Source organism: Alligator sinensis, unplaced genomic scaffold (assembly GCF_000455745.1).
Source record: "Alligator sinensis unplaced genomic scaffold, ASM45574v1 scaffold66_1, whole genome shotgun sequence".
NCBI classification, from domain to species: Eukaryota; Metazoa; Chordata; order Crocodylia; family Alligatoridae; genus Alligator; species Alligator sinensis.
Genome location: NW_005842484.1, coordinates 961,485 through 974,683, shown reverse-complemented (window position 1 = coordinate 974,683; position 13,199 = coordinate 961,485). Strand labels below are relative to the sequence as shown.

Below are 13,199 nucleotides of genomic sequence, written 5' to 3'. Positions count from 1 at the left end.
TTATAAGTGACTTGCTTATATTTAAAAATGTGCAGTTTCACTCTAGGGTGGTTTTCCTTTAACACTTATTTTTGTTTCACCTTTTAAAAAATATGTCAAATATGCATTCTTTCTTGAGAAAACACAAATATATTAACTTCAGATGAATGTATCCATTGCCAACATCATTGTCTTGCTTTTACTTTGGTTTCTTTCATGCTCATCTTGATTTTGACATAAGTGAATGTGTCAAATATTGTGTAGGTTTAGTGGAAACTAAATAGACCTTTCACTTCACTTTTGTAGCTACTATCAAATTGTTTATCATACTTTACATTTTTGTACACTAACAACTGCCTAGTAGGTTGGCTCGAAGCATCAGTGAGGTCTCTTCTCTTCCTCTCTTTTTTTTATTTTTTTAAAGAAAGGGGAAAAAATTAACTCTCCCAACAAAAATGGCTGGTATAAGAACCACAAAAAGCACCGAAAACAAATCCATGTAATAATTATAGCATAAAAACTTATTTGGAATGTGCAAAAAAACCCAACAAAACCTCTTTAATGGAAATTTGTTAAAGCACAACAATCTTCTACAGGTACAGGCCCCAGAATGACAGCTGCCTACATCTGAAGCATGGTAAGAACATCTCTAAAGATTTCCTGCTCAAATTTAACTGTAAAATACACATCTTGCATACCTTTAATTCTACAATGATATCAATTTATAAAAAAATTACAGAAGTATCATATCTCAAAGTCAATGTTATTTTGATTATGGATGGTTTTTATACCGGCTATCTATTAGGTATTCCCCATCTCCTCTTTACGTTTTTCAACCTGACCATACCTCACTGACTAGCTGCAAGTCTGCCTGTGAAGCACAAGGATGGTTTCATTAAACAATGCAAACCCTTTCAGCCAGCAGGATGTCACACAATTCATAGGTCAGAAACAGGTCAGATTTGCACTTTTTTAGTAATGCAGCTAATGTGTTCCTGCCTTTAAGATGCTGGCTGGCTGGGTGTTCTAGTTGTTCTTTTCTCATTCAGCCTTTATAGTTGAATGATCCATACATATACTAACACAATTCCAGATGTAAGGAAATGTGACTGTTTCAGCTATTAAGAATTTCTTTCTTGTGGTTATGGTTTTAAGTGTCAGGTTTTTTAATATTGTTTCCACTTCTGTTCTGTATCTTAGAGATGCTTCTCTCTTTACCTCATCTTTCCCGCAGGTAGACAGCTACTAACTAAACAGTGGATATTAACTAATTATACTCATGCTACTAGATACCAGACCAGAGTCTGAGTGGCATTTAATTTCTCTGTCTGGAAACTGAAAGGACTTGTGGCTTCTTCCTTGTGTACTGGAATCTATTTATACAGGACACAGAGTCCACCAAAGTAGTGATAATCTTATTAGCCAAGATAGTAACTTCAGAGGTCAAGGATTCTGGACACTATGCAAGAAGTAATTCACTCTTAGTTCCAAGATGTATGTTAATACTGATAGATTTTTCCCTTGCTCCCCACCCATGCTTTTAACCACATTTTTTGTCACTGCTTCATATTTTAGGTTTTACTTCCTGTGGTCTACTTTATATAGTAGATCAGGCACCATTCTATGACTCGTAGTAGAACCACTGGCAGGGAAATCTGGAGTCAAAACATACATTAAAAGCAATCTTATAGCCATTGGATTTAAAAAAGAGGTTTAGCAATCAACAAATTACATGACATATTTGCAAACCTGGCTGTGAGCATTCGTTATAATATGAGATCAGCTATATACAAATGAAACAGAGTAGGCCCATGTCATGCTCCAGACTTGTGAAGGGCAATAGTAAGTAATACAGCAATGCTGAATCCTTTAACCTAATGTTGAAAAGAGTAAGTAAAACTGCATCCTGTTGGAGAATCCAGCTGCTGGTTGCGATTCCTGCAGTTAGTTTCCCCTAGCAACATCGCTTCTCCCTCTGAGCCCCAGAACTGTTTTCAGAATGGGAGAGGGGAAAGGGAGCAGAGGGAGCTCATTCTGGGTGTTCCCCAGCCTGTGCTAGAGGGTGGGGTGAATGAATTGGAGTCCTCCCACCTCAGAGGGACTCCAATCCACCCACCCCACCCTCCAGCACTGGCTGAAAAAAACCCAGACCAAACTCCCTCCACTCAGGCGAAAATTGTCACTTCTGTCTGTGCCTTTGTGTTTTGCCAAAGTGATGCACGTTACCTTTTTGTCTACATACAAATCAGCAGCTGCACAGACCACAGTTCATCTTGGTGGTTAGTCCAAGTTGAGTCATGGTGAAGAGATGACTATTGTAACTTTTGTCAAACTCAGATGAATGGTGCTGGTCAGTCCTCTGGTTGGATAAGGCCCACAGACTGGCCCTGTGTACAGGATCCAGCATGCAAAGCCAGTTCAGCATGGTACCATGAGCAGTATGTGCCCTGGCCTAGCCTCAAGTGCAGCTAGCAGCATATCGTCTGGACTGGTCCCGCACACCAGACTAGTGCCACACTCCAGTCTGGTGTACCTCACATGCAGTGTGCAGGTCCAGTCTGAGACCCACAAGGCAGCACTGTAGGCCAGATAATAAGGCTCCATGGGCTGGATTCAGCCTGTGCGTGATATCTTTGACACGTCTGCTGTAATATAACGTGTTGGGTACTTTTTCAAAAAGCGAGCAGAAGATAAATTTACAAGCAAATATTACGGAGGGATTTTTTTCTGTTCAGCAGAAATTATTTCAGACAATGTGATGCAGTCCTTTCCTTCATAGTATTTAGATGTGCATTGCAGCATTGGATTTTTCTAGCCTGCAAAATAAAAATTGCTCTGAAGTTTGACTAGCTACTGACAGACATGAATGCTTTAAGCACTAGGCTCCACCCAGAGGATCTGTAAATTCAGATTTTGTTTGGGAACTGTGTGAAGACATACTTTGTCCCTTACTAGGAATACTTAATTAAAAACTAATATGTTATTTAATAGAAACTCATTCACCTGAAATCCTGTTCCACTCTGATAAGTAGCAAAGATCTTCTGTACATGCCCCTAATGATAAAGCAGAAAGCCTCCAAAGACTTCTTCAGTTATTTTCAAATTGAAAACACATATGAAGGGTCATATTTGTAGACTGTTTGCTCACAGACCACATTTTGCATACATAACCTCCCTTTTTAAGCAGACATACAAAATACAGGTCTAATTTTTTTTGCATCATTTGGTTTCTTTCTGCCCTTTCTATGGAGCCATTTGCCCAAATAAGAAAAAGGTGGTGGCCAAAGTGTTAAAATTGGCCAAATTTCTTCTTGTATCAGCATTGTTATTCCGCCAAATCTAATAAATTGTGTGTACATGATTAAGTCTGGGGTTTCAGCTGCTTTAAAATGGAAGTTTTTTCAACTTACTATCACATTTCCAAATCTGCCACAATTTCAAGCTTTGTAGGTGGGCAAAAATGCCTTATTCAATATACATGGTGTAGGTCTTTTGTTTATTTGTTTACTTTAGAGTTAATGTACAGGACTTAACTAGGAACAGAATATGACTTAATTTGATACAGTAGTTAAAGCTCTTGAGCACAGGAAAATGTTCAGCTTTCCTTTGATAATCTTGATTTCTTGACAGTCTGCTTTTAATATTCTAAGAAGAGATGCCCTGCCTAGACTGGAATATTTGTACTGGAATATTTTTATGGCATAACAGAGAATAAGAGTTTATTAGCTGAAATAGAACTGAGGGATGTTTAGTGTGTAGTGTCCTCCCCACAACAGGCATGAGAATTATTGTAATGCCTGTTTCTCTATCCTCAGTTTATAACATGGAATTTCAGAATGGTAGGTATCTTTTTCCACCTTGGGAAAGAACAGTCTTGTTGACTCCATCTACCTGTGTGCAGGCAACTTACTGGATGATACTTGCTGAAGGAGAATGTGCATGCGTGCGTATGTGCTTGCAGACAAGGTTCCTTGGGTGAATTTGATATCTTTTATTAGACCAACCCAAATGGTTGGAGAATAGTTATTAAGCAAACTTTCGGGTTCAAAAACCCTTTGTCAGGCTTGCTTGCATGCATGTATGTACATATGCTGAATGAACATACCAGGGTACTACAAATGTGCTCTGCTGAGCAGTAAGAATGGGCAGACTGCTTCAGATCATCCAAAACTTTGATATAAACTATAGCCATTCTCTAAGGTTATGTTAAGTACTCTTTCTGAATCTAGTCCAAAGTACAGCTTGCCCACAGTTATGATGCGGTTTCCTTCAATGAGTTACTGAGTCCACAATAAGGCTGTTGCAGTCACTACTGTCCAGTGATAATGTATTTGGACCCCAGCTGAGATATACTAGTGAGTATGAGATTTGAAGATGCCAAGAACATGAGACTTCCTGCCTTTGTAGAGGGTATGTAGCATGGCAGGCTGGAGGTGGCAGAGAGGGGTTCAGTGGTTTGAGGGAAAGCCGAAGTGAGCAAAGGAGAAAACTGATAAGGCCTAAGCAGGCAAAATCAGCCAGAAATGTGTACGTAATGGAACACAAGTGACAAGGCTAGGGAAGGGGGGGTTAAAAGGAGAAAGGAAGGGAAGAGATCCAAGGAGCAGAAATGGATTAAAGGAAACTGAAAGGTTTGCCCAAGCATATTTCAGCACATCTCCAAAATGTTTTGGTTTCTCTGTGATTTACTGATAACTGGTGGAAGCAAGGTAGTAAGTAGCTTTAGGACATGTCCATTTCTCCAACCGTGTGCACCCAAACTAACTGGTTACTGCTTCACTCCTGATGACTTATCATCATTTCCAACCTCTGCCCCATGCCAGCCTGGCTGCTCTAAAACATGAAGTGTTGTCAGAATTTAATCTCCTCAGTAATGTTGTTGGAAAATGCTGACACAGATGTCTGACCGTCCAGGTATTCTCCAAAGTATCACGACAAAACTTTTCTCCAAGCAAACATCTTTGTGGCTGGTATTTTGCATAGATGCTACTTACACGATTCCTGAAATATACGTATTTGCTGAAAAACTCTCCTCCTGGAATCAATTGGAAGGCATCATATGGCCTGCTTATGTTAAAACTGGCTGGAGGCAGGGGGGGAAGGAGAGAGGTTTGAGTCAAGGAATTGATAATGAAAAGATCACATGCCTCTTTGTGGGAAGGGAGCTTGTTTACTTTGAGCGCAAGCTTCCTTACCAAAGCCATAAATTGCAGCAACTGCTTTTAGGAAGCAGAGAGTTCAGATTCCCCATTCAGTTTTATTTTTTGGCAGAAACAGACATGCTGATTGTAATGTGGTGGCCAGAATAACTATTTTAAGTGACTGAGGAATTGGAGAGGGACAACAAAACTACTTCAAATACTCTGCACCAAAATGTGGAAATATTTAACTTGCCAGGTACAATAACTGCAACTGGTACCTCACTTGACACATGGCAGATTGCAGTGGAGTCCTCCCTAGCTGTACTGTACATCTTCAAATGTTCTGGAATACCTAGAAGAATTAAAAAGAGCAGTAAAGTAACTTGACAGTGACATATCCATATTAGTGGCAACCAGAGAGAAATTAAATATACTCTTCATAGCAATTTTTAGCGCATCTGGTGCAATAGAGCTCTCAAATGAGGAGAAATAGCCAAACAACTCTAATGTCCAGTCACAGCATTTAAAGGGTCTAGTTTTGATCCTTTTATACCAAATTTAAACAATGAAAAATAGCCTCTCAAGTATCAATTCTGTTTCAGGGAATCAGAACCAAATTTTATGCAGCAGGGGATGAGATTTTTTGGGGGCAGTGAGTAATTCTCTTTATTTCTGAATAGTAGAAGAAATGAGTGAGTTTGTGATTAAACAGAACATAAATTAGACCAGCCTACATCTAATGAGTATTAAAGGGGCATGGAAAAGAAAGAAGACTATCGCAGTTACAGCTGACCAGTGGGTTTTCTAAACTTCATAGAAAGCACACATTATTCTGCTTTTTTTTTTTTTTTTTTTTTTTTTTAAATAACACAATTTTGATGCAGCTTGTCTGAGTAATGAAGTATTGGTCCTTTGACAGACTGGAGAGTTAAACAGATCCTGCAAAGATGGATATATTCACGTGGCAGGAGTTGTGAAGGATAGTTTTTATTTCAGAGTTACATACATCTCCTATGTGACTTAAACCAGTTTCAGTAAACAGCATGTGGATTGAGGCAAGATGGCTATACAAGCATTTTCCAGGTACAAACCCTCTTTACTGCCTGCGAGGGAAGCAGGGGAGGGGCTATACTGCACAAATGCTGTGCCTCAAAGTCTAATTGATTGTGGAAATATCTTTTTCTGCCACTCTTAGGAATTAGTTCCACTATGTTAGTTGTATGGTCCATTCTTAATTTTTAAGCCACCAGCAGAGAAGGAAGGGAACATGGTCTTTTCTGATGCTTTATACAGGTAATCTCCACTTAAAAAAAATAAAATAAGAAAGCCATTTTCACATCAGGAATTCAGATCTCATCTTTCCTGGAGACTCTCTGCTGGTGGGGAAAAAAGGGAGTGCAATTTGTGCCTTGGAGAGCAGAAAGGTTGTCACTGTTGAAAGCTTTTTGTTGAATTAGATATTGTCTTAAGCATTAATTTGGGAGGAGTATCTCAAAGCACACAAAAGGCTTGAGAGAGAGCAGGTCTTCCAACAAATCTAGGGAAGCTCACACTTAAAGTTAGTGATATTTCTAAGGTGAAAGGCGAGCCAAAAAAGCTTCCTCTTTCAGGTCTTTTTATACCATGAAAAAGCCAAATTGATAAACAGATTACAAGTACTGTTAAAGTCTCATACAAACAAGGAGAGGCAAAGTTTGTTTGGTAATCTGTTACTGGACCAACTATATAGTGGGGAGAGATGTTAGACAAGTGTGTGGGTCCAAAGCACCCATTCTCAGGCCTAGGAGAAGAGCAGATTCAGCCGAAAACTCTATCTGCTCCTTTCCCAGCCCTAAGAATTGCACTTTGTTCCTGAAAGCTAGTCTAACTACTCTCCCAACCATGTAGTTGGCCCCATAACAGAGATTACCAAACAGAAACTGCTTCCCACTTTTCCTGGATTATCACAACTACAGAGTAAAACATGTAAAGAACACAGTGACACCTTCTGGGTGATATAAGGAAGAACATGGATGAGATTTCTGCTTATCTTGATTGAAATTTGCAGAGTAAGTTTTCAGGGTAAAAATAAATGCCTATTTCAAAGTTATGCAAACTCCTTTGGGGTTTTTACAAGTTTTTAAAATGAGCCCATGTTACTTTCTGACACTTCTGAAGGTATAATTATGGGAGAATATAAAGGAGAAAAAATATCATGCTAATACACTTTTCTGGGGTTGTAGGGGGAAATTATATTTCTGGTAGTCCACTGCCACCCCTGCTCAAATGACATAGTTTAGTGCATCAGATTGGAAACTGTGAAGTCCTGGGTAGTGCTGTGTGGAAGCCAGGGATTCTGTTTCAGTCAGGATTTTGATATTTGGCTTCATTTTCAAGCTAGACCACTGGCCGAATGTGGTGGCTCTATCCAAGCATTTCCTTTAGGCATTGACTTGATTTTGTATTGTATTTGGTAGCACAGCATTTCAAAAGAGTGGTTTCAGAATAGCCCTAAAAACATTGTTCGAAGATGCCCTAAAGGGGATATTTTGACAGTGTAAAATCCCCACCTCCCCCTGCAGCTTGCGTCTAACTGAATTCTACTGAAATCCACCCAGTAGGACAAAGTGTCTTAATTTCAGTGAACCACACCAAAGTACACTAATGTTCTTATTGCATTTTCTGAAAGGCTGAGTCTCCCTTCTACTTACTTCCTTTTCCTGCCTCCAGCATATTGCAAACACAGCCCACTTCCAGTCCCTCACTTGAAGCTGTGTAATCTCCATTGGCTCACATTGTTTCAGCCTCTCCAAGCCAGGTTTAGAGATGACAAGTTGGTAACATCTTTGAGATCAGGATGCTGAGGCCTTCAAAGCTATGCAGTTCATCCCATTACAATGCCAAAAGCAGGGCAAAAGTGTGCCACTTGCTCTTTAGCAAAAAGAAAAATTACTTAGCTAACCTCCGATTGCATCGGGAGGCTGTATTCCCCGTGCTGCCAGTTACTGAAGTTTTGTTTTTATCATGTTAATGGGAGAGCTTGAATAGAAATAAAAATCAGACATTTAAGTCACTCATTTCAAGGGTCTCTCTTTTTGCTGCAGTCAGATCTGTGCTGCAAACGGCACAGACAGTGGCTCTTATTGTGGCGGAGGCTCAAGACTTCACATATGTAAAATGTGACTTGCAGCACTTTCTTTGAAGCCTGACCACAGCCAGGGAGCTGTAATTGCAGCCTTTGATTGCGCCGACTTTGCTTGTGGATTGGGCTGTGCTAGGGCATGCCTGGCTTGGCGAGACTTCAGCTACAGCCCCCCAGTGAAGTCTTAGATGTGGGAAGTCTTCAGTCTCCTTAGCACATGCCTGTGGTTTCTTGAAAAGAATCCTGATTTGACCTGTTTTATATCTGAAAGGCAACACCATTCTCATTCCTTTTTTTTTTTTTTTTTTAAAGGTACTATTTGGTTCGTTGGCAGTACGAACTACTACAAGCTTGTCGCCTTAAAAATGTGCAGCTGGAGAAAGGCTAGTGTGTACTTTTCTGGAGTATTCCTCTGGAAAGAATAAAAATACTTTAGGTCTCCTCTTTGCTTCTGCCACCCTTGTACAACTGGGATCATGTTTGCAGTCTCTTTTTTTACTGCTGAAGAGTAGGCAGAGGTTATGAAATTGTGAGCCAGAAACTGCTACAGTTGCACTTTGACTCACAAAAGCAGCAAAGGCCTCAGTTTAAAACCTGAGGGCCAGAGCAAGGCCGTGGCCGTTGTTTTAACCTCCTGACTTCAAAGGCAGCTTGCTGGTGAGGGGGGAGGTGGCAGGGAATGGTCTCAACAGAAGAGCATTTCATTTCCTTCGGTGAAGTAGACATTCCTGGCTGCTAATGGGGAGTAGCTCTGAATCACAGCACTTGTATCAGACTGCTGTGAACTACTGGCCTGGCGCCTCAAGGCCATTCCTCAACAGGAAGCTGAATGTTTTCATGTAAGACTGAGAGGAAAACCTTCCCAGGAAGAGCAACCTGGACCAAACCTTTGAAAATCTGGGATGAAAAGGCACAAAGTAAATATAAATCTGCAGGGTGCTCTCACCAGTGTTCCTCTGCTGTTTGCTTGGCCTGGCTCTCGTGCTCCTTGGAAAGGTAGAGCCGTTCATAGCTCTTTGATCCCCATGTGTTGCAGAGCGCTGGGCTACTTTAAAACAACATGCAGGAAGCTAAGGAGGCTTTTTTTAGTTGGGGCTTGGGATAACTTTGAGGAAATAGGAACTGAATTAGTCCAGACAGACCACCTCTGTTGAAAGAGTTGCTTTTCCAGTGGACTTTTTGACTATGCTTTTTAAAAGGCTTTTTTTGCTCTGTTTGTGGCTACCAAGTACAGAAACAGGTGAAAACTTCCCTGGGATAAAATGGCTTGTCCCAGGAGAAACACAGTGCATGTTTGTAGCCTAGGGGTAAAGTGCAGTCATTTGGATGTTTTACCCTACAGATTCCTATTTGAAAACTCTGGGTTTACCTGGTGAATCATATGTAGGAGTCTGCGTGCCTAACAGTGCTAAGGTTGCACAGCATTTAAAAGGATCTCATGGCACCCGAATTGAGAGCAGCTGTCCTGGACCCAACAAGGCTCTTGATCTCAGTAGATTTCATCCCTTGAGAATTTTAACTTGTATAAGTTCCTCACTTACAACAATGGTAAACAATAATTTCCAGCTAATGGACAAAACACTGCAACTAACACACACTATTCAGCTTAAACTGCTGGGGGAAATGTGTAGACTGGCACCTTTGATACATTTATTTAACTTTGCCCATACCCTAGTTACAGTTCTGAATAGCTCTAGCCTGTTGTCAGTAATAGGAATGTAACCTCATGTACGATTTGGCATCAGTCATAATCAGTTATGATCAGGCAGATGCTAATACTGTTTACACTTAACCTGTTTTGAAAAGGGTATGTACAGTGTCTTAGCATGTATGATTCAAAGTGATTCAAGATCTCTTGTCACTTCTTACCATGGCTAGCTAAAAAGAACTTGCTTCTTGAAATCCAGGACTGATGCAATTATGAAAGCTCTGCTCGGTGGAACCTTTACCCATTTGTTTGTTGTGCAGTTCCTGAAAGCTTAGAAAACACTGGGTAGGTTTTGATGAGATACCAGCAATGCCAACACCACCATAGAGATGTATATGGAAAATTTTCTACTTGCCATCCTGTGCTGTGGCTTGACTCACTAGTCAGTCACCGGGTGGAGTCTTTAATTCGGTCATCTTAGTCAGGAGGGTCTGGATGACTGTTGAATCAGCAATTACAAAGCAGGCTGATGTAATACAAAGACCTAATGTTGCGGACTGCTTCTCTGGGGGGCATTGATGGGACAAGGGTTGGGGGGGGTAAGTAATGTATCAAACTTTACTTAAGACTGAGTAATACCTACAGGCTTGCACTGCTGACCTTGCATCCCACAATATTAGCCATCCTATAATCCTTGCAGGCTCTGCCATCAGACAGTTTAAATCCTGTGGCTTTTGGCAGCAGTCTCTTGTGCAAGTGAAAGGTCTGGAAGCCATATACCTGAGGGTAATAGGTAAGACAGGCTGTTTACCAATGCAGTTTCATGCTACAGCAGATATTCACAGGACACTGCTTTTCTACCTCACAGCAGACTCCCCCGCAGGGCCTACTAAGATAGGATTTCTTTGTTTTTAAATGGAATAGAACTTGAAACTCGTGCCAGAGACTTAATTGACCCTGACTCTTGTAATGATGAGGTTTGAGGATGTCTAATCCTCTATAAGTGATGTCCAGGTCAACTGTGGCAGGGAAATAAAAGCCTTCAACAAAAGGAATTATTTCTGTCTAAATCTCACTCCTTAGGGACCCAATCTAGGAGGTATGGGCACCTTAAATATTTTTAATCAAGCTACTAATAATGCGGAGTGATGCACTGAATGGAGCAAGAGCCAAACCCTTCAACGTGTGTATGCAACAGCAGTGCGACAAACTCAGCTTGATAATTCAAAAGTACCATCTACTAATGCCACTAGTCCATAGCTTTACTGTATCCATCAACATGGGTTTCTTAGATGGAGAGTGTTTTGGTTTCAAGGTCTCCTTAAGAATGAATGTTTAAAAACTTCTGGAAGCAAATTTTTGACATTTGTCCCCTCCCCTTCTTTAGGTGGGAAAAGAAATACTTTCTCGACATGCAAAACCAAGGCAGCGACACCAGGGCCCCTTCTGGAGATGGAAGCTTGTTAAAACCCCAGGTGTGTCCTTCATCCATGCAGACCACCCCCCCATGGAGTCTGTCTAGGATGTCACTGCTAGAGACACTGAACCATAAAGACAATCACTGCCAAAACCCTTCACTATCACAAGATTCCCAACCCTGATATAAAGAGATCAAATGAGCATTTCAGAACTCCTGGGTCAGCAGAACAGCTTTTGTCTTCACTCCATCTCCACTTTGCACTCCTAAGCCCATGTCTCATCAGCGTCCACATTGAGTCGGCAGCAAAGTAGTTTGGCTGCGTCTGCCTGCTTCAGCCAACTGAATAATGTAGACCAACAGCTACCCCCTCTCCTCCCCCCCCCGGCCCCAGCACGCTGAGGAATGGAACTCGTCTGGTCAAGGGAGACCCACTCACACTTCTTTTTATTTAATGGTGAGACAGGATCAATTTTGGTTTTAGCTTTTTTAAGAAACTTGAATGCTTTTATATTTTAACTTTTAGTTTTTCATTTCCTTGGTGTATATTTTACTAGCTGCAAGCTTTTAAAGAAGCTTCAAAGATCTGAGATTCTTTTTAAATAAAAAGAAGTCCTTTTTTTTTCTGCCAGAGGAAAAGCCTGTATGGAACGGGTGGCTTTTTCATTAAACTATTTGTAACAAATAGTGGCCTCTCAGTCTGTGTAATACAGTGTCCTATAGAACTAAATAAATTTTAACAGTCACCTGGTCAGTAGACATGTCAGTCCTGCTTCATCTACTCTCTGTAAAACATAAGCAATACATCCAGCAAATTCGACTGCAGTGAGTTCTCCTCCTCATCCATTGCCCTGCTCCTTGTACAAAGCCCAGCACTTGAATTATTACTTCAATTGTTCTGTATTTGTATCTGTTTTTGTTAGCCTGTTAGTGGGATTTTATGCCAGTTGTTGAAATGAGCATTGATGTACCCATTTTTTTAATAGTAAGGCACAGCCTTTGCCAAAAATACTGTCAACTGATTTGTCATTCCAGTTTGAGTTACTGTGCTGAGCATTTGGTTGGGGGTTTTTTGTGGTTTTTTTTATTAAAAGCTTTGTAATAAAATGCAAGTAATTTGTCTGGTTAAACAAACAAATACCTGCGTGATTAAACCTGAGCTGGCTCACGCTGCAAGGACTAGAATCTGTAGCAGCTAGGAACAATCCTATTGAACTACAGCAATTTCTAGGCTCACAGACTTGTCAGATCATTTCTTTGTGGGGACTATTGTAAATGTTTGATATCTTTTTAAAGGGAAACTAAAGCCTCCAGCTCTGGGTCTGAGAGACTTAGGACAAGGATGGGGCCAGCTTTGCTGCTTTCTTATGCACCTGATTGAGGCAAGCCTGCTCTCCCATTAGAGCAAGTCTTTTTATTTTCTGATTTGTTACTGGAAGTGTATTGAACATGTTTTCAGAAGTTGTGATGCTGAGCTGCTGTCAGGAGGCTGCATTTCCTCCTTTCCAGATGCATACAAATGCACTTCTTCAGGTGTTGACCGTGACCCTGAAAATGGATCCAAGCGTATCCTACTCAGATCCTGAGGCTGGTTCCGTTCGCAGGACTGGCTGATGTAATCAACTTATTTCATACGGTCTGAAATATTTCCTGGAAGTCAGTATCTCCATGAATGGCCTTACATCCTCAGAGGAGGTACTGATGCAGGCTGCTACATGTGTGTTATCTTGTAGCCTTGTATAAGCATAACAAAACCTGCTTCATTCAGGGTCAAAGATTTAGCTCGCTCGCATCACTGAAGGATCGATCATACCGGCATAACATTTGTATTGTAACAGCTGCAGTGTGTTTTCCCAGGCAGCAGCTCTTCCTCCCCTTATAATACATCTAAAA

General features: G+C 40.8%; 1 protein-coding gene across 1 annotated transcript in view; it reads left to right on the top strand.

Annotated features, from left to right (window-relative positions):
* The window catches only part of LEF1 (lymphoid enhancer binding factor 1), a gene marked incomplete at its 5' end in the record, with an annotated part of 106,663 nt that extends 94,672 nt beyond the window's left edge, over positions 1–11,991 (top strand). The window contains one exon of the mRNA XM_025212777.1: positions 11,277–11,991. Within this exon, the coding sequence (XP_025068562.1) occupies positions 11,277–11,356 (80 nt within the window). The remainder of the gene's footprint in view (positions 1–11,276) is intronic.
* Positions 11,992–13,199: the final 1,208 nt, after the last annotated feature.